At 46.4% G+C, this 22,368-nt stretch overlaps 1 protein-coding gene and 3 non-coding genes across 4 annotated transcripts; 1 reads left to right on the top strand and 3 right to left on the bottom strand.

The window, feature by feature from the left end:
- Nucleotides 1-235: 235 nt before the first annotated feature.
- Pmar_PMAR028710 lies at nucleotides 236-308 on the bottom strand. Its single transcript has one exon. It is a non-coding gene; the product is annotated as a tRNA-Phe (tRNA).
- Nucleotides 309-436: 128 nt separating this feature from the next.
- Nucleotides 437-509, bottom strand: Pmar_PMAR028709. The gene has a single exon. It is a non-coding gene; the product is annotated as a tRNA-Met (tRNA).
- Nucleotides 510-1,017: 508 nt separating this feature from the next.
- On the bottom strand, nucleotides 1,018-1,090 carry Pmar_PMAR028708. The gene has a single exon. It is a non-coding gene; the product is annotated as a tRNA-Ala (tRNA).
- Nucleotides 1,091-16,146: 15,056 nt separating this feature from the next.
- Nucleotides 16,147-17,610, top strand: Pmar_PMAR028707 (hypothetical protein; the record flags this gene model as incomplete). Its single annotated transcript, XM_002787399.1, has 1 exon — nucleotides 16,147-17,610. One exon carries the CDS (start codon nucleotides 16,147-16,149, stop codon nucleotides 17,608-17,610), a length of 1,464 nt encoding a protein of 487 aa, XP_002787445.1.
- Between the last annotated feature and the right edge of the window lie 4,758 nt (nucleotides 17,611-22,368).

Below are 22,368 nucleotides of genomic sequence, written 5' to 3'. Positions count from 1 at the left end.
ACCTCGCGGTCTATATCTTCCACAAATGTACGTAGTTGAGCGGCTTCAGTTAGTTAAAGCACTACGGTGATGCACAGATTGACCATCTTTTACTTGTCGTGATAGATATGTTTTTTACTAGTGAGGCGTACACTAAACGGGGTTCGCGAGAATCACTCCGTCTCTCGAACAATCGGGACCGAGCATCGCTCGTTCGGGTTACTGCTGAACGAGATTTTGAGTTTGAAATCAATAATGCCCAGACCCAGGATCGAACTGAGGACCTCCAGATCTTCAGTCTGGCGCTCTCCCAACTGAGCTATCTGGGCTAAAGCCATTGAAATAGAGCTCCGCCTAGTCAAGGCTCCATGTATATTCTTCTCGTGGTAACGAAGAGACTTCCCCGGATCCTCTAGGACGCATTGTTCAACAGAAAATCGCATTCACGAACTAATAATGCGGCCTACGAGGATCGAACTCGCGACCTTAGGATTATGAGACCTACGCGCTACCTACTGCGCCAAAGCCGCACGAAAAACGAAAGATATCAAACACAAGATGCTACTCAATTCCTTACTTCGAGATTTTCCTGATTTTTTTTGTGGTATTATTTGCGGCCTTTCCCGAAAAAACACGCGGTGAAGGCAGCCAGATAGACTGAGGTTGTGTGTCACCGCTTGAATCGATGTTTTCAAGTCAGAGATGCTAGACTCATGCTGAAATTCTTCGCATCGAAGTGTCATGGTGATTGGTGACAGAGCTTCCGAGCTAGATTACATCTATTAAATATGATACTATGATTTAACGACGTGTCACCAGCTGCCACGGTGCTTGATGAGCCACGCCACCAAAGTCAATCTTACTCCACGTACGCGTGTCATCAATTAATTATGTGGGGACAAATGAATCCAAAGGAACAAGATTCATCATTGTACCTGATTCCGCACACTTTGGGCTTCGGATGCACTTGCACCCCGCCTGCATCCCACAAAGAGTGAATCGGATTCCAGCAAAGCGTTCAAATAATGGCAGAATAATTGGAGAACCCGGGCATCGATCCCGGTGCCTCTCGCTTGCTAAGCGAGCGCTCTACCATTTGAGCTAGTCCCCCGCGCGTGCCAGCACTGAAATCCGTACGCCCGACGGCGTCAGCCGAGGATTCCCTGGTTCCCCTGTCCAAAGTTGGAGGACACTTCAATTAACCTGGGGTTGCGTGTGTCGCTCTGCTCAACATTGGGCAGGGGAAGTGGGGACATACTCGCGGTCTATATCTTCCACAAATGTACGTAGTTGAGCGGCTTCAGTTAGTTAAAGCACTACGGTGATGCACAGATTGACCATCTTTTACTTGTCGTGATAGATATGTTTTTTACTAGTGAGGCGTACACTAAACGGGGTTCGCGAGAATAACTCCGTTAAAAGTGAGGCTGTGGTTCTGCAGTAGGTTGTGTAACTTCTCATACAAAATACAACACCAGGAAACTGCGTTGGCGATATTGAAGAGTATGATACCAAGCCAGAGAAACAGCATTTCAGAAAGTATGCCTCAAGCCAGGCGCGGAAGAAGAGACCTGTTCAGAACCCAGAAGGGACATATGAGTTCTAAATACGCTGGAACACACTGATGAGGTCTCGCTATGAGCGAAAGCATTGTCAGAGGGTTTCTCGCCAGGGGAAATCGGTGCTCCTTCTCTCGTCAAAGGGTCCCTATGATATTTTCCACCGCGCGAGCGCGCTCCATATTTGTTGGCCTCGCCTTGCTGCGCTGGTGCATGTTCAAAAATTTTTTACGTCGACGACAGGCTTTATGCCATTATAGAACAATGCGTTTCAAAGGACTAACCCTGGTTCTGGTTTTTCAGGCTTGTCTAGGTTTTTGTTCTTCTTATTTGTTCTTTTTTTAACTCCAACTAGGGAACAACTGAGTTCCTTTCTTGATCTATGTTCTTCTGATAACTGGGCACAATGAGTGCATTCTGAGACGTGATGAAGAGGACTCCACGGGAACAGACGCGCAGGAAGCAAAGGGAAATCGGGACGAAGTTGAAAAGTTGGACCGACCAATGAGCAATGAGCTTGGTGCGCAGCACGCACATCCATAGCGTTCTTGCGTGAGACTACTTCGACGATGAAGTGTGTCGCTTTACTATGAGAATAACATAGGGCTAGACTACACCTTAGCTTCAATCTCAAACTCAGCAAATGTAAGAACAAATTAGGACTCATAGCTACCGTTAACAGCTCAACTTTAATGGAGAGTCCGAGCACGGCAACGATGATGGTATGGGCAACAACTCCGCGGCCGTCCCTGGCGAGCAGGTGTTATGAGTTACTCATATGTGTTGCTCTGTACGCGAGCGCTCTTGGGCGTGCGTATTTCGTCTCATAGCTGATCTTTCGGCGTAGTTGCTTTGATTTTATTTTTTTTGCAATTCTCCTAACAAATGGTACCCGAGGCAGGCCATTTATAGATACTTTATAGTCTTTTTTCATTTCACGCCAATATAGTTGAGAGCCTAGGGCCAACTCATCTACCGGCTGTTGACATCAGTGCAGAGATCCAAAGCATCGAATTGGAATGCACTGCCTTGAGGGAGTTTATGAGAGAGATCTCGGGATTGAGAAAAAAATATCAACGATGGGTTTTTTTCCGGGAGAGGAATTTCATGAAGAAGGACCAGATCGTGACGTTAACGTCGTTGAGATCGTTTATGCTCGATGCTCGATGCTCGATGCTGCGTCCCTCAGCGAGCATTGATGAAGTCTGGTTTGAATATCTAGCTTGATATCTTTCCAAGCAATGTGCGAGTTGGCACTTAGTTAGAGATGATGATCCGCACGGAGTTACAGAGAGATCATCAGACACTCGAGTTCGTGGTACAGCATCTTTGGGAGTATCTCGATAAGAGGCTTGAAAATTCATTGACGATGTCGGAGATGGTACAGAGATGGGAATCGTGGAAGCAGCAGGAGCGAGTTGAAAGTTTCTTCGCTCGTGTGGAAATAAAAAGTGTGTTAGTAGTGGCGATGACTGGGAGGGTCCTTAGTGACTCAGATAAATGTGTCCGTGCCAGGGCCGGCATGCATACTCGAATATTAGATTCGTTGGAGAGTATGGGGCTCGACCTTGGGTCATTGTCTTTCGAGGAGTTGCGACAGAGTGCCATTATTTCGAGAGCAGACAAATGCATAGAATATCTGGGAAGGAGAAGCGGAAGGACCCAATTACTTCGAAGCAGGGAGTAGCATCTCTTCCACGAGGAGAAAACTCTAAGGCCAATTTGAATCTAGCGCGATTTAATGGTATTTGCAGTTGATGTCAACAACCGGTCCATACATGGAGGTTTTGTCAAGCTGCACGGGCAGCTGGTATGAGGCGTCGTTGCGGCATTTGTGGCCTGGGGCATCTTACGAAGGATTGCCGATCAGGCGCTAGCACTGCAACGTGTAAACGCCGGGGCAAGAAAGGGCATCTCCAGTACGTCTGCCCGAATCCTCTTCCATCAGGTCAGGTCACACGAGCAATGGGGAAGGCAGTGGAGAGTAATAGTTCATCGTCGAAGCACTCAACTCCAGCTTTTCTTGTGGAAGTCGGTTGCCAGGATAAGCCATCCACCCCGGTTACTAGTGGGGAACCCCAGTCGGGAATCGGCGGTGCTGTCTGTTCTGTGACTCCAATTTGTGTTGCGGACCTTGGTTATGTTGATCGGAATATGTCGGGAACTCCTGAGAGAGTGGTGGTGGAAAGGGATGCATTGTCCCTTTCACTGTTATCTAATCCCGATATGGTTCGAATTTTGACTGCAAGTGAATACTGCGAAGCCCTCGTGGATATAGGGGCAGCGGTGGCTATAGTCCGAGCCTCAGAAGCAGATCGACTATCGATTAGATGCCCTTAGGATGTGGAAGTACCGACCGTCAAACCTATAGTTGTGACTGTGCCAATGGTCCTGCTCGAATAGTGCGAAGAGAATGTGATCTCCGCTATTATGTTGGAGAGCATCGATCTGAAGTACTGCTACCGTTATTGATTTTGAATGAACTGATGATGCTCGTTGAGCGACTCGAAAACTACGCCAGTTCGTCTATGCCTCGACTTCAGGGGCTACAACCACAAAGAGACAAAGATGTTCAAGCCGCCGACGTTCGGTGCATAGAGCCGTCAGAGAGTTTGGAGCAAAGCTTTACCCACAGGCAATCGTCGAGCAGATGGATGCGAGTAAGGCATTCCATAGAATTGCCGTCAATAAAATACTGTATATTGATTGTGGTCGCAGTGACCTTTCTCACCCCCTCAAGGCCACGAATCGTCTTACCTTCGGCCTTGCTATAGAGCCGAAGGCTCTAGAGAGCATTGGCGATATTTTATTTGCTATTCTAAGAGCGAAATTCCCTATGGTGGAAATCGTACGAGTGATGGACGATTACCTTACAATATCGCCTAACAACAAGGTCCGATCGATGTGCAATCTGGATACGATAGCCCTCTTCTCTAAAGGTCGATTTGAGCTACCAGAAAGTGAGAGGAGTTCGTGAGGTTATTCCGAGGATCGATTCTGTCGTTGGCTTGGCGCCGACTGGAAATGAAATTCCAAGGGAGTATTATCGGCTCGTAGATGAACGATTGGGAATTCCACTGGTTGGATCTCCGTCTACGCTGAGAGCAAGCTCTTTCCCCACGGTTGTAAAGGGAGTTTCAAAACTTCGTGAACAACTTCAGCCGCTTGAAATTCCTCAACGACTGAGCGAACGAAACTGAAACTTCGCACGATTATCTGTCATAACATACAGATTGTACCTACCAAATGTGAATTTTTAAACCACCGTCATTGAGCCGCTATCGCCCCGAGAGTCGAACACGTCAGGGGGGTCGTGGACCACTCAAATTTTTTTTCTATTCATTGATGATCTTTAGAGGTTTTCGAATGTCCTGATTAACATGGGAAAGGTTTCCGGTCTTGTTTCACACTCCAATGACTCCGAATCAACACGATCGGTGCAAATTCCCACCAATGTGAGATGAAAAGTGAAGAACAGATCATGTGTCTCAATCGATAAGGTCCTCATCAGAATCGGATGACACTGCCGAAGACTCGTCGCTTGAAGACTCGTCATTATCTCCCGAAGTGCACACCTCGCAGAGGCAGGCTCGTGCTCGTCCTCGAAGAGACCAGTCTGCGCGGACTCGTCCACCCTGCAGCCTGACAATTTCTGCCAGTTTCGCAGGAATTCCATGAACGAGTCTTGTCAACGTCTGCCGCGAAATGCGGCTCCAGCGATCCTCGATCCAGCGATCAGCCTCTTCAAGCGATGAGTCTTCGGCAGTGTCATCCGATTCTGATGAGGACCTTATCGATTGAGACACATGATCTGTTCTTCACTTTTCATCTCACATTGGTGGGAATTTGCACCGATCGTGTTGATTCGGAGTCATTGGAGTGTGAAACAAGACCGGAAACCTTTCCCATGTTAATCAGGACATTCGAAAACCTCTAAAGATCATCAATGAAAAGAAAAAAAAATTTGAATGGTCCACGACCCCCCTGACGTGTTCGACTCTCGGGGCGATAGCGGCTCAATGACGGTGGTTTAAAAATTCACATTTGGTAGGTACAATCTGTATGTTATGACAGATAATCGTGCGAAGTTTCAGTTTCGTTCGCTCAGTCGTTGAGGAATTTCAAGCGGCTGAAGTTGTTCACGAAGTTTTGAAACTCCCTTTACTTGGCATGCAAACAGGCGCGAGCTCTATGGTATATTGGCTTTTATCGCAGTGATTGATCAGATGCAGAGCGAATGGTGGGACGCTCTAAAATCTATCGAAATTTGCAGTGATAGTTTAGTCTCTGATCACAGTATGCGGTCATCATCTCATAGGATTCATTGTATAGAGCAGCTATCAATATCAATATTAAGATCATCGACCGATGAAGCAGTTGAGGAGCCTAGATTATTGGGAGTGTCCCTTGCAAAGTAGAGTCTTTGGACAAAGATGAATCTCTTAAGATCCTCCTACCACGCCCAGAAGCATCATCACTACTCGAAGACCTTACTAACTATTATCATCATGTAGGCGGTCATGTCAAGGTTGATGCTACTTACGGTCATCTTCGGAAAGTCGTTTGGGCACCGGAACTACGTTAGTCCGTCAAGAGCGTTTTTCGCTCTTGCGCTGTTTGCCTAGTGACCGCTCCTCTGAAAAAAAACTACGATATGAGAGCCATCTGAATTGTCCTTCGTCGCCAGTTAAGGTGATTAGATGCGATCTGGTAGGACCTTTGGTGCTGGGCGTTATACAAATTGGTGGTAGTAGGGGTGCTCGTTGGATACTCACTATCACGGATTTGTTGAGTCGTTATTGTCTTCTATTTCCGTTCAGTGATATCTCGACTTGATATATTTGTAAAGTAATAGAACGTGAAGTATTTCTGGTCGACAGAGCACCGGCTACACTCATCACTGATTTAAGAAGCAATCGTATTTCCTATGCTTCTGATGCTCTTTGTGCTTGCTATGACTGTACGCACGTCACATTGCCAGTTCGCCGGCCTTCTTCGGGAGGCTTTTACGAAGTAGCTCATTTGCACTTAGTCAGGTGTCTACGCCGTTGCCTCCAAGGGCGAAAGTCTAGTTCATGACCTAAACTTCTGAGAGTCATTCAGGCTTTCATGAACAATACGGTTCACGAGGTCACTGGTCTTACTCACTGGTCTCACAAGTTCGGGTTTCGGGTTTACATCGTCATGAAGGTCTTACATCGTTTTTCGTTTACATTGTTTTGATTCGATGAAAGAATATATGTCCTACCCCAATGAAGCTCGCTGTGTAGTGGTTCTTTTTGCTGTGAAAAACTTAGAGAAGAGCCGGCAGAGGATGACTAAGAATTAGCGAGACAAGTGGAGGAAGGGCAGATCCGCTACAGTAGGTTCAGTCATTCGTCCTATTTACGAGATTGGTCGACAAGTGTTGGTCTACCAGCCAGTTTCCCACAAGGTTGATGCAATGTGGGGTAGCACTTCGACATTTGGGAAAGGAGTGTGTTGAGGTCGGATTCTCTGATGGTTCGGTCCGAGTTTAACACAAGGACCATATTAAAGATGATGACGGTGGCCTATCTAGCACTGAAGGTCTCAGAGTGATTGCGAAGCCTACTACCCCTAGGGTACCGGCTGCTGTAGAACAGTGGCCAAGTGCGGGAGAGATTCCGGATCGTGGGGGGAAGGGGTTACCTTCCTCATCCGAGCCCGCTGGATTTGCCGAACCTTCCAAGCGTAGAGTACTCCGTAATCCTACTAGATCATATTTCACCGCTTGGAAGGATGCAGACGGTTTGGTTCGATTTGGTCGAAAGCTGTCCTGGACCAATGATGATTACTTATTGGTTCAAGAGTATAGATTGGATGATGATGAGCGTATATTGCTCCCGTTATGGATCTCCCCAGAGGGATCTCATCATACTGGAGCTATTTTGGATCCACAATGTAAACCGCTCACTTTCACAGTATCTCCGCGAGATACTTTACTTTGACCTTAAGTGTTTCTCATAACTGTCTGTCTCAAAGGGATATAGAGGAGGTGACTTCCTTGTGAGCAAGCCACATGGGGGAGCATATTGTTATAGGTTGCTCAAATGTGTTGCTCTGTACGCGAGCGCTTGTGAGCGTGCGCATTTAGTCTCATAGTTAATCTTTTGGTGTAGTTGCTTTGAATACTTCTACAGTCTTTGCGCACTAGAGGAAAGGTATCTGTAGCCATCTTGGCCCAAGTTATCTTGTTGAGTTCCCATAATCTCCTAACAGCAGGTTCTTCAAGAACTTACCCTTGGTGTTGATCATGGAGGCCTCCAAGCTATCTTCCGAGACAACGAGTTGGAGGAGGCCGATCCGTAGTTCCTTGACGACAACGACCTTCGACCTTATACTCGGAGTTCAACTACGTTGTTACTGTGCGACGAGAGTAACCCCGCCACCCGCGATATTCGGTCAACCCGACGACGTTGCCAATGCCCAAGACAAGGTCTGGCATACTCCGTTATTCGTGATGCAGCAGCACACTGCAGGTAACTCCTTTCTCTAGCGATAGTTTGGCTCACACTTTTGCTGGTTACGATGGAACTCTACACGTTCCAAGCCTAGCAGTAGCCTAGCTGATCCCCGTTTGCACTCATTTGATGATGTTGTTCCCCACGGCTACCGTCGCTTGCTCGGTGATCATCTGAATGTACCTGCACCCCTTCTTGCCGCTGGTGTCGGTTCTTTGTATCGAGGTTCGAGCGCCTTATCGAAAGTTCCCTTATGCGATGGAGGAGAGTATCGCGGTCAACAAGATCACCGCATTTGCATTCTATCGGATATCTCCTCCACTGCCGCCGATTTCCTCCTCAACGCTACCGACACCTATCCGTCTCTGACTCAGTGTCTCGACTCCTCTGCTCGCAAGCAGCTTGGCAAGCATACCCGCCAGTATCACGCTAAATCGGCCTATATCGATAGAAAATAAGCAATGGAATCCGATGGAGACGGTTTGCACGCTAATTCGTCCCATATCGATAGAAAATGAGCGGAAAAATCCGATGAAGACGGTTTAGCATGATAAATCAGCCTACATCTATAGAAAATGAGCAGAGTCGGATAATGGGGGTTTAGCACGATAAATCTACCAATATCGGTGGAAAATGAGCAGTGGGGACGGACAAAGACGGATTAGCACAACAAGTCGGCCTATATTGATATAAAATTAGCAGAGGAGTCGGATGGAGATGGTTTAGCACGCTAAATCGCCTTATATCGATGAAAAATGAGCAGAAATATTCGATGGAGACGGTTTAGCACAATAAATCAGCCAACATCGGTTGTAACTGAGCAGTGGAGTCAGATAAGCATGGTGTATCACGCTAAATCGGCCTATACCGATAGAAAATATGCAAAGGAATCCGATGGAGACGGTTTAGCACAATAAATCAGCCAACATCGGTTGTAACTGAGCAGTGGAGTCAGATAAGCATGGTGTATCACGCTAAATCGGCCTATATCGATAGAAAATATGCAAATGAATCCGATGGAGACGATTTAGCACAGTAGATCAGTCAACATCGGTTGTAAGTAAGCAGAGGAGTTGGATGAAGGGGGTCTAGCACGATCAGTCGCCCTATATCGATAGAAAATGAGCAGAGGAATCCGATGGAGATGGTTTAGCACGATAAATCAGTCAACATCGGTCGTAAATGAGCAGAGGAGTCCGATGAAGGGGGTCTAGCACGATAAGTCCGCCTATATCAATAGAAAACAAGCAGAGAAATCCGATGGAGACGTTCTAGCATGGTAAATCGGCCAATATCGGTGGAAAATGAGCAGTGGAGTCGGACGAAGACGGCTTAGCACGATAGAGCTTCTTATCCCGATAGAAAGTGAGCAGAGGAGTCAGATGAGCACGGTGTATCACGCTAAATCGGCCTATATCGATAGAAAATAAGCAAAGAAATCCGATGGAGACGCTTTAACGCGCTAAATCAACCCACATCTATAAAAAATGAACAGAGGAGTCGGATGAGCAGCGTTTAGTCGGATGAGCGATAGAAAATAAGCATCGGCCTATACCGATAGATAATTAGCAGAGGTGAAGGGAGTTTAGCAAGCTAAATCGGCCCATATCGATAGAAGATAAGCAGAGAAATCCGAAGAAGGGCGTCTAGCACGCTAAATCGGCCCATATCGGTAGAAAATGAGCAGCGGAATCCGATGAAGACGGTTCAGCACGCTAAATCGGCCTCGATATAAAATTAGCAGAGGAGTCGGATAAAGATGGCTCAGCACGCTAAAGCATCCTATGTCGATAGAAAATGAGCAGAGGAGTCGGATGAAGGTGGTCTAGCACGATAAATCGCCCCATATCGATAGAAAATAAGCAGAGGAGTCCGATGAAAATGGTTCAGCACGCTAAATCGGCCTATACCGATAGGTAATAAGCAAAGGAATACGATGTGAAGGGGGTTTTCGGGTACGCTAAATTGGCCCATATCGATGGAAAATGAGCAGAGGAGTCGGATGAACACGGTTCAGCACGCCAAATCGTCCGGTATCGATAGAAAATGAGCAGAAAAATCCGATTAAGGGGGTTTAGCAGGATAAGTCGGCCTATATCGGTTGTAAATGAGCAGAGGAGTTGGCTGAAGATGATTTAGCATGCTAAATCGCCCAATATCGATATAAAGTTAGCAGAGGAATCGGATCAAGATGGTTTTGCACGCTGAAGTATCCCATGTCGATAGAAAATGAGCAGAGGAATCCGATGAAGACGGTTTAGCAAACTAAATCGGCCTATACCGATAGATAATTAGCAGAGGTATGCGATGAAGGGAGTTTAGCAAGCTAAATCGGCCCATATCGATAGAAGATGAGCAGAGAAATCCGATGAAGGGCGTCTAGCACGCTAAATCGGCCTCGATATAAAATTAGCAGAGGAGTCGGATGAAGATGATTTAGCATGCCAAAGCATCTTATATCGATAGAAAACGAGCAGAGGAATCCGATGAAGATGGTTCAGCACGCTAAGTTGGCCTATACCGATAGGTAATTAGCAGGGAAGTACGATGAAGGGGGTTTAGCACGCCAAATCGGCCTATATCGATATAAAATTAGCAGAGGGGTCGGATGAAGATGGTTTCGCACGCTAAAGCATCCTATGTTGAAAAAAAATGAGCAGAAGAGTCGGATGAAGGGGGTCTGGCACGATAAATCGTCCCGTATCGATAGAAAATGAGCAGAGGAATCCGATGAAGACGGTTTATCACAAGCATCCTATGTCGATAGAAAATGAGCAGAGGAGTCGGATGAAGGGGGTCTAGCACGATAAATCCGCCAATATCGGTTGTAAATAACCAGAGGAATCAGATGAATATGGTTTAGCAGGCTAAATCGCCCCATATCGATGAAAAAAGAACAAAGAAATCTGATGAAGACGGTTCAGCACGCTAAATTGGCCTATATCAATAGAAAATGAGCAGAGGAATCCGATGGAGACGGTTTAGCACAATAAACGGTTCAGCCAATATCGGTTGTAACTGAGCAGTGGAGTCAGATAAGCATGGTGTATCACGCTAAATCGGCCTATATCGATAGAAAATATGCAAAGGAATCCGATGGAGACGGTTTAGCACAATAAATCAGCCAACATCGGTTGTAACTGAGCAGTGGAGTGAGATAAGCATGGTGTATCACGCTAAATCGGCCTATATCGATAGAAAATATGCAAATGAATCCGATGGAGACGATTTAGCACAATAGATCAGTCAACATCGGTTGTAAGTAAGCAGAGGAGTTGGATGAAGGGGGTCTAGCACGATCAGTCGCCCTATATCGATAGAAAATGAGCAGAGGAATCCGATGGAGATGGTTTAGCACGATAAATCAGTCAACATCGGTCGTAAATGAGCAGAGGAGTCCAATGAAGGGGGTCTAGCACGATAAGTCCGCCTATATCAATAGAAAACAAGCAGAGAAATCCGATGGAGACGTTCTAGCATGGTAAATCGGCCAATATCGGTGGAAAATGAGCAGTGGAGTCGGACGAAGACGGCTTAGCACGATAGAGCTTCTTATCCCGATAGAAAGTGAGCAGAGGAGTCAGATGAGCACGGTGTATCACGCTAAATCGGCCTATGTCGATAGAAAATAAGCAAAGAAATCCGATGGAGACGCTTTAACGCGCTAAATCAACCCACATCTATAAAAAATGAACAGAGGAGTCGGATGAGCAGCGTTTAGTCGGATGAGCGATAGAAAATAAGCAGAGGAGTTGGATGAAGGGGGTCTAGCACGATATGTCGGCCTATATGGATAGAAAATGAGGAGAGAAATCCGATGGAGACGTTTTAGCATGATAAATCGGCCAATATCGAGGGGAAAGGAGCAGTGGAGTCGGATAAAGATGGTTTAGCACGACAAGTAGGCCTATGTCGATATAAAATTAGCAGAAGAGTCGGATAAAGATGGTTTAGCACGCTAAATCGTCCCATATCGATGGAAAATGAGCATAGGAATCCGATGAAGACGGTTTAGCAAACTAAATCGGCCTATACCGATAGATAATTAGCAGAGGTGAAGGGAGTTTAGCAAGCTAAATCGGCCCATATCGATAGAAGATGAGCAGAGAAATCCGAAGAAGGGCGTCTAGCACGCTAAATCGGCCCATATCGGTAGAAAATGAGCAGAGGAATCCGATGAAGACGGTTCAGCACGCTAAATCGGCCTATACCAATAGGTAATTAGCAGAGAAATACGATGAAGGGGGCTTAGCACGCTAATGGGCCATCTTCGATAGAAGATGAGCAGCGGAATCCGATGAAGGGGGTTTAGCACGCTAAATCGGCCTCGATATAAAATTAGCAGAGGAGTCGGATAAAGATGGCTCAGCACGCTAAAGCATCCTATGTCGATAGAAAATGAGCAGAGAAGTCGGATGAAGGTGGTCTAGCACGATAAATCGCCCCATATCGATAGAAAATAAGCAGAGGAGTCCGATGAAAATGGTTCAGCACGCTAAATCGGCCTATACCGATAGGTAATAAGCAAAGGAATACGATGTGAAGGGGGTTTTCGGGTACGCTAAATTGGCCCATATCGATGGAAAATGAGCAGAGGAGTCGGATGAACACGGTTCAGCACGCCAAATCGTCCGGTATCGATAGAAAATGAGCAGAAAAATCCGATTAAGGGGGTTTAGCAGGATAAGTCGGCCTATATCGGTTGTAAATGAGCAGAGGAGTTGGCTGAAGATGATTTAGCATGCTAAATCGCCCAATATCGATATAAAGTTAGCAGAGGAATCGGATCAAGATGGTTTTGCACGCTGAAGTATCCCATGTCGATGGAAAATGAGCAGAGAAAGCCGATGAAGACGGCTTAGCACGCTAAATCGCCCAATATCGGTTGTAAATGAGCAGAGGAGTCGGATGAAGGTAATTTAGCGCGCTAAAGCATCCTCTATCGATAGAAAATGAGCAGAGGAATCCGATGAAGACGGTTTAGCAAACTAAATCGGCCTATACCGATAGATAATTAGCAGAGGTATGCGATGAAGGGAGTTTAGCAAGCTAAATCGGCCCATATGGATAGAAGATGAGCAGAGAAATCCGATGAAGGGCGTCTAGCACGCTAAATCGGCCTCGATATAAAATTAGCAGAGGAGTCGGATCAAGATGGCTCAGCACGCTAAAGCATCCTATGTCGATAGAAAATGAGCAGAGGAATCCGATGAAGACGGTTTAGCATGATAAATCGCCCAATATCGGTTGTAAATGAGCAGAGGAGGCGGATGAAGACCATTTAGGACGCTAAAGCATCCTATATCGATAGAAAATGAGCGTTGGAATCCGATGGAGACGGTTTAGCACGATAAATCGGCTAATATCGGTTGTAAGTGAGCAGAGGAGTCGGATGAAGATGATTTAGCATGCCAAAGCATCCCATATCGATAGAAAATGAGCATTGGAATCCGATGGAGACGGTTTAGCACGATAAATCGGCCAATACCGGTTGTAAATGAGTAGAGGAGTCGGATGAAGATGATTTAGCATGCCAAAGCATCTTATATCGATAGAAAACGAGCAGAGGAATCCGATGAAGATGGTTCAGCACGCTAAGTTGGCCTATACCGATAGGTAATTAGCAGGGAAGTACGATGAAGGGGGTTTAGCACGCTAAATTGGCCTATATCGATAGAAGATGAGCAGCGGAATCCGATGAAGGGAGTTTAGCACGCTAAAGCATCCTATGTCGATAGAAAATGAGCAAAGGAGTCGGATGAAGATGGTTTATCACAAGCATCCTATGTCGATAGAAAATGAGCAGAGGAGTCGGATGAAGGGGGTCTAGCAAGATAAATCCGCCAATATCGGTTGTAAATAACCAGAGGAATCAGATGAATATGGTTTAGCAGGCTAAATCGCCCCATATCGATGAAAAAAGAACAAAGAAATCTGATGAAGACGGTTCAGCACGCTAAATTGGCCTATATCAATAGAAAATGAGCAGAGGAATCCGATGGAGACGGTTTAGCACAATAAACGGTTCAGCCAACATCGGTTGTAACTGAGCAGTGGAGTCAGATAAGCATGGTGTATCACGCTAAATCAGCCTATATCGATAGAAAATATGCAAAGGAATCCGATGGAAACGGTTTAGCACAATAAATCAGCCAACATCGGTTGTAACTGAGCAGTGGAGTCAGATAAGCATGGTGTATCACGCTAAATCGGCCTATATCGATGGAAAATGAGCATAGGAATCCGATGAAGACGATTTAGCATGATAAATCGCCCAATATCGGTTGTAAATGAGCAGAGGAGGCGGATGAAGACCATTTAGGACGCTAAAGCATCCTATATCGATAGAAAATGAGCATTGGAATCCGATGGAGACGGTTTAGCACGATAAATCGGCTAATATCGGTTGTAAGTGAGCAGAGGAGTCGGATGAAGATGATTTAGCATGCCAAAGCATCTTATATCGATAGAAAACGAGCAGAGGAATCCGATGAAGATAGCTCAGCACGCTAAGTTGGCCTATACCGATAGGTAATTAGCAGAGAAGTACGATGAAGGGGGTTTAGCACGCCAAATCGGCCTATATCGATATAAAATTAGCAGAGGGGTCGGATGAAGATGGTTTCGCATGCTAAAGCATCCTATGTTGAAAAAAAATGAGCAGAAGAGTCGGATGAAGGGGGTCTGGCGCGATAAATCGTCCCATATCGATAGGAAATGAGCAGAGGAATCCGATGAAGACGGTTTAGCACGCTAAATCGCCCAATATCGGTTGTGAATGAGCAGAGGAGTCGGATGAAGATGATTTAGCACGCTGAAGCATCTTATATCGATAGAAAATAAGCAGAGGAATCCGATGAAGTCGGTTTAGCACGCTAAATCGGCCTATATCGATACAAAATTAGCAGAGAAATACGATGAAGGGGGCTTAGCACGCTAAATTGGCCTATATCGATAGAAGATGAGCAGCGGAATCCGATGAAGGGAGTTTAGCACGCTAAAGCATCCTATGTCGATAGAAAATGAGCAAAGGAGTCGGATGAAGATGGTTTATCACAAGCATCCTATGTCGATAGAAAATGAGCAGAGGAGTCGGATGAAGGGGGTCTAGCACGATAAATCGCCCCATATCGATAGAAAGTAAGCAAAGAAATCCGATGAAGATGGTTCAGCACGCTAAATCGGCCTATACCGATAGGTAATTAGCAGAGGAATACGATGTGAAGGGGGTTTTCGGGTACACTAAATTGGCCCATATCGATGGAAAATGAGCAGAGGAGTCGGATGAAGATCATTTAGCACGCTAAAGCATCCTATATCGATAGAAAATGAGCAGAGGAATCCGATGAAGACGGTTTAGCACGCTGCGGTTGAAGAACTGGTTCTCTACGACGATAAGTACCGAAGATCGGCGGCCTCGTCTAGCCGCTCAGTGCGTGACTGCTTCGTTGGCGATGCCTACCCGACCCTGCTAGCTGAGTTCTCCTTCAATCGGTCCAGAATGGCGTCTCGGGACAACTCCAACAGCCCCTTGAGTAAACAGGGTTCGAAGTTTGTCATCTGCTACGCCTTTCGCGACGGAAACTGTCGCTTTGGAAACAACTGCCGCTTTCGTCACTCGAGTGGCCCTAGAAAGGTGTCTGGTGAGTCCACGGCGGAAGCAAGGCCTTCCGGGGAGACCCAGCGAAAAGTCGCGGACAAGGAGGACAAGAAAGACTCTTCTGGTAAGTCCGGTTGAGCTCTCGACTCCTGAGGGTTGGCCTTCTGTGTACTCGCCATGATAGTAAGACGTGTGTCGTCGGTTTCTCGTTTTGAGAATGTGCCGGTTGAGTTCACCAGTAGTGCGAGTGAACTTCAGATCACGGGAAACAGCCTGGGGTTTGTGTCCGTCTGGTCTCTCGAGAGTGGCGGAGATCTTTCTCGAGGAAGCTTCGTCGATGGAAGCTAGAGGTTGTCTCCGAGATCTGGCTGGTTCGCCTCCGCTTGAACAGGTTGAAGAGCTTGAGAATTCCTTTCAGTCAACCGTGGAATCGCTGGTTCCCAAACTCTATGCCGCTCTAAAGTGCTCTGACGGTCTATCGGCTTGTGGTAGTCCCATTCGAGCAAAGCTTGGGGAAGCCTTGGCAATGGCCACTAACGATCCCGATTCTCACTTGTTCGTCGAGATCGATCAGGGTCTGAATCTTGGAGTGGATCCTCCGATTCCTCCAACGGGTGTGTTCCATGAGGCAAAGTCGGAGAAGGACCTCGATAAATCGATGGAGGTCTTTAACCTCAAGCGAGCCTATCGAAACTTCTCTTCCGTTGAGGCGCAGCCTGAAGTCTGTCGGGCGATACTCTGTGAAGAGGTTGCTTTAGGTCGCATGAGGCGGCTCTCTCTTGCACAGGCTGCCTATGCATCCCATCGGCTCTATGCGAAGATGGCCCTCATACCTAAGGGCGACCACGAGTATAGGTTGATAGAGGACCACTCTCGGTCAGGCTTGAACGGTATGTGCAAGCTCTCCGAGACGTGTTCGTTGCCGAGGGGCCAAGATACCGCAGTGGTCTCTCTGCTTTATGGGTGTTCACCGAGTAGCTCCTGCCAGTGTGGTCGGGATCGGACGGCCAAGGGCCCCTATGACTATGTGTTTCTGAAGTTTGACATCGCCTCGGCGTATCGTCACTTGTTTCTCAATAACGTAGACAGGGCAAGGACATCGGTTCGACTTGATCAAGAGGTTTACGAGAACCTGGCATTGCCCTTCGGGGCGGGGACCTCTCCCTTCCACTGGTGCCGCACCAGCGCGGCGATCAGTCGTATAGTGGCCTCGCTGTTGAGGCACATCCTCGGCCAGGTCAAGTTTCTCTCTTTCGTCTACGTTGACGACGGTCTGGTGGCGCTGACGCAGCCCTATTACACAGTCGGATCTATCCTGACGCTACTGGTCTGGCGATGCCTAAACTTCGAGATAAACTGGCGTAAGTGCCAGTTCGGCGTTCGCGCCGTGAAGTTCATAGGCTATGAGGCGGTGTTGTTGCCAGGAGGCAAGGCGGAAGTTGGGGTTCACCCCGACATATTTTTGTCAATTCGAGACATCCTCCTCTCCTTCGCCGATAAGGGGTATATGACGCCTGCTCCGCTGAAAAAAGTGCTGGGGAAGCTAGTATTTGCCTCCCAAGGTATGAGGCATTTGAAGGGCTTCTTGCAGCCGCTGTATGTCACTCTGAACGTAATTGAAAAGAAACACCTACGTTCGATCAAACTGGGACCCTCGTCGAAGACATTCGGTTCGATACTCTTCTGGCTCGGTATAGCCGAGCATCCGCGTTCTCGCATGCCAATGGGCTTACCCCATCCTGCTGGATCCCATCTGGTATTGGCGTCGGACGCGTCCACGGAGTTCATGGGGGGTTGGGTATCCGATGGCGATAGAGGGCTATGGTTCCAACTGAAGGCTGACTCGGAGTCCCTATGCGAATGGGCCAAGCTGCTGGCCGAAGGCGACGATGGTGTGCCATCGCACAGGGACATCGCTCTCTTGAAACTTATTGCCTCTGTAATCTCTCTGCATCTGGCGGCCTCAATAAAGGTCCATTTATGGGGCTAGTTCAAGGACGAATGTATTGAGATTCACTGTTAGATGGGAACGAGCTCAGAGACCTCCTCGTGGTGTTCCTGGAAACTCAACTATAATGTTTTATTGTTGAGGCTAACATCTGAGCATTCGATTGTTTCCTCTCTGTTTCCTTGTACAATTTGTTATCGCTTAGTTGGTTTGCTTCTCGTTCTGTCACGCCTCTAAATCCTTGTTATTTCAGTCCAACTGAATGGGTCCGATTATGGTATTGGTCCGACATACATATGTATGGTAAGTTATGCACATGTATGTTCTGTTCACTGTTCATTTGAAGTTGCCTTGTGTTGCGGTAGTGGTTGGTTAGTCACCTGTTTGGTGCACTAATGGATGTATCCCGTGTTGAGGGAGTTTGCTCGGTGTTGAACGAGTATGCGGTCGACAGTTGTCGGAATCCATGTGTGGTTGGATGGTCGATCCCTAATTAGGAGTAAATGTGTTGTGTGGTGGATAAAGGGTACCATTGTCAAGTCGGTCGATTCGGGTGGTGCGACGCTAGATTTGTGTAAACTACTAGCTTTTCGCGTACTAAGTAATCGTGATGATTTTTAATCACATACATGTTTATCATAAGTGTTATTATTCTTTCGCTTTACTGCTCGTTTATTTTGTTTGATTCATCTTCATGGCGATTTCGAGTTCCAGCCGCCTCTGAGTGGCGTTATGCTTGAATTGCCCTCGTATTTTGTTTATCCTTCGTCTTTAGGTTCCTTTTCTTTTGTTTTAAAATATGGATAAACCGTTGTTGATGTCGACGTTTTCAACTGCTCCAGATCTGTCTGGGACCATAGTTGAGACATTAGCTCAACCACCCTTTTCGGTTGACTCTTTGAGAACGTTGAAGGCAGCGGTTGATGATGCCGAGTTGTTGGGAGAAATGGTAGTTGCTTGTGCTGTCGCTCTGGGTGCTGTATTGGATGATGATGCCGAACAGTCTCAGGCTGATATTATCGCTGTGAGACTGAGAAGAGCAAGACTCAGAGCTGCGTTGATTGCCGCTGCTTCTCAAAAAGAGAATGTGGTAAAGGCGAAGTTCTCTGTAGATGCGATACTCGTGTCAGCTGCACAGTTATTTGGTTGTTACCCAGTAACGAACTGGTTCTTTTCCACATGTTGCGGAGGTCTTGTCTCGAGATAGATATTCATTTATTAAATTTAAGACTTATCCTGAGATCACCGCGGCGGCCAGAAAGTCTGTTATTATAACAGTGTTATACAGTTCACTCTAGATGGTCAAGCCGTGGAGACTGCGAAACTTTCCACGGGGAAACCTCCTAATACCTCTGAGCAATGGCTTCCATTGATGTTGCGGTGGGCCTTCTCTATATATGTTCTTGAGAATAAGGGTGACTTGATACATGTCTGTGAGTAATACTCACTGAGTATGCTGCGAGGTTTGCTCCGATATCAAATAAACAGGGTTTTGGTAAAGCACAGTTGTTTGATCGACGTTATCGTCAGCGAATGATGTTATGCATGAGACTGTTGCAATCTTCTCCCGTTCATGATGAGGTCAAGATGGAAGATCATCAGGCATCCTCTATCTTTCTGGCTAGAGTCTAGAGCCTGAGGGTCTTGCAGAGGTGTGTTCGGATGCTTCCCCGATGTTGGGGAAACCGAATGCACCTGGGCCGAGAAATATGTCAAAAGTGGTGTGGGAAGGTACATGCAGGTTTACCAAAGGAGAGTGCTCATGTAAAGATTACAAGTTTGCTGGGCATTCACCGCCTACTACTCAGCAAAGGGATGCTAATATGGATAAAAGAGCTATTAACAATCAGGGGCAGGGCCCGAGAGATAATATGGCAGCTAAACGATAGCCGGTTGTGGATCAATGACCGATACTTGATAGTATTAAGTTGATACGGGTATCTTGTGTGAGGTTGGAAGTTTGTTTCTGTGAGTGTTCTTTTAACTAGGATATAATCCGATGTTAGTAGTTGATACTCGGTGTGTGTCGAATGGGAAACGGATTTCCCGTCATCAACAGAATATAATTTGAAAGTAATTTGTTGCGTTTGTTTGTTGTGTTGAATAAGTGTTGAAATATTTTGCATCAAAGTAGATGTTCTCCAAGTCTGCTGAGTGGGCTTCTCATCAAGCTAGGGCGGAAACGGAACAGAAGAGAAAGAATCTCCTTGATTTCCTAGAGCTTTATATATCAGCAGAAACAAAAAAAGGGTTATGAATCTGCGTATAAATAATACAAATCCATGGGAATGGAATTCCTATTGGCTGGTTTGAAGGTACGTTTGTGAGGGATTTAGTGGAATCAATAAATTTGCAGTACACAACGATATCGAAATACACATCGGGATTGAAGACACTCAACCAGTTATATGGTTTCAGTGATATTCCGACATCGGATGAAAAGCTGGTAGCTCGGACGCTGCAATCGGCGCGTAGGATGAAACCTCAGATGAAAAAGAGGCAAGCTTCGTCGATACCGGAAAAGTAGCGGGAAGTTTGCTCAAATTACCGGTTGGTGTGTTAAGAACGGTGGAACTTTCCTAATGGGCACTTCATTAGCTCTACGACCTGGATAGTTATTGGAAATTCGAGCAAAGGATATCAAAGTTATTGATGGTGCATCTAAAGGATCGATAGGTATGACTATAGAGATTGAGTTGGGTGTTACCAAAATGGGTTCCTCTGAGACTATAGTGCGTGATTGTGTACATTTCAAGGATCAGCGTATGCATAGAGGATTATGTTGTGTGGTGCACCGTATGGCAAAGGTTGTTGTAAGTGTACCAGCATGCTTGAGAATATTTGATAAGATCTACTAGAAGTTGCCGACGAATGCTCCACAACTTGGTATGGAACTGTCGAAGCGTTTTGATTTCTCCAAGCGAGAAATTGACGATATGATGAAGTTTACAGGTCATAGTTGTCGGCGTTCGAGTGCAACATATGCTGAGGACATTAACTTGATGTCGGAAACTTGATGAACTGGTTTGGGCGGTTTATTGGGAGGGCTTCTAGATTATCGCCATTTGAGTGGTTTCACAACACCCTAGTTTATTGACCTTCGTGGTTGACCTGGTGTTATAACTAGGATGTTGTATATAGGAGATGAAGTTCAGAAGCCCCACGGGTTTGAAAAGCCAGTGGCAACCACCCAAACCTCCATATTACTGAACACAATATAGGTGGTTACAGTAAGTCCATAAATAAGGAGTTGAATGAAGGTCCATTTATGGGGCTAGTTCAAGGACGAATGTATTGAGATTTACTGTTAGATGGGAACGAGCTCAGAGACCTCCTCGTGGTGTTTCTGGAAACTCAACTATAATGTTTTATTTTTTTTCTTTTTTCTCTAAGTTCTATGGAGGGCTTCTAGATTATCTCCATTTGAGTGGTTCCACAACACCCTAGTTTATTGACCTTCGTGGTTGACCTGGTGTTATAACTAGGATGTTGTATATAGGAGATGAAGTTTAGAAGCGCCACGGGTTTGATAAACCAGTGGCAACCACCCAAACCTCCATATTACTGAACACAATATAGGTGGTTACAGTAAATCCATAAATAAGGAGTTGAATGGTATCTCCGGCCGATCCGCGCAGGTCAGTTCCGTATCTTTACCGAACGGTAGTGCTATTCTGTGATAACAAGGGTGTCATCGGAATTTTGAGGAAGTTCAACTTCCGAAGTTGTACTCTCCGAAACCAGCGCTTGCAGCTGTCCTTCGTGGTGTTGCACACTGGTTTGGCTGCTTCACTGACCGTCTGGTCCTTGCTCATGTCTCCTCATCCGAGAACTGGCTGGCAGACAACATATCGAGAGATGTCCTCGACGACGTCCCGCCTCACTGGCGCCGCATCATGATAAGTTTGAGTGACATTCTTACGTCTAAGATTGTAGCTCCAGGAGAAGATTGGAAGATGATGCTATACTCTGACAGCATGCCCTCCACTTCGCACCAGAAGTTGAGTAGACTCCTGGATAGTCTACTCAACTACCGGAGTCTCCCGGAGTACTCGGTTCCCTCCCGCTTCCCTCGCGGGAAGCGGGAGGGAACCGAGTCTCGCCGGCAGCGGGACTCGTATGCCGGTGTATGGCTAAATCGTCTCGTATCGATAGAAAATGAGCAGAGAAATCCGATTAAGGGGGTTTAGCACAATAAGTCGGCCTATATCGGTTGTAAATGAGCAGAGGAATCCGATGAAGACGGTTTAGTACGCTAGATCGGCTCATCTCGATAGAAAATGAGCAGAGGAATCCGATGAAGACGGTTTAGCACGATAAATCGGCCCATATCGGTAGAAAATGAGCAGAGAAATCCGATGGAGACGGTTTAACACAATAAATCGGCCAATATCGGTTGTAAATGACCAGAGGAGAAGCAATGAAGACGGTTCAGCAAGCTAAATCGGCCTATACCGATAGAAAGTGAGCAGAGGAATTCGATGAAGACGGTTTAGCAAGATAAATCGGCCAATATCGGTTGTAAATGAGCAGAAGAGTCAAACGAAGGGGGTTTAGCACGATAAATCGGCCAATATCGGTTGTAAATGAGCAAAGGAATCCGGTGGTGGACGATGTAGTGGAGGGGTCAGTCGGCTAGAATCGGGAGAAGTTCAGTTGCGGAACAGCACGGTATGTTTGCACCTTGTGCAAGTTGTGCAAGATCGGCTCAACGGATGATCGCCATCTGATTCATCAATACATGGTGTGGCCAAGTTGAACGATGCCTATAATTGTTGGGTGACTCGTCTCAGTTCGGAT

Source organism: Perkinsus marinus (assembly GCF_000006405.1).
Source record: "Perkinsus marinus ATCC 50983 genomic scaffold scf_1104296929422, whole genome shotgun sequence".
Taxonomy (NCBI): Eukaryota; Perkinsozoa; order Perkinsida; family Perkinsidae; genus Perkinsus; species Perkinsus marinus.
Note: the sequence above shows the minus strand (reverse complement) of the source record. Positions and strands in the feature narration are given on the sequence as shown.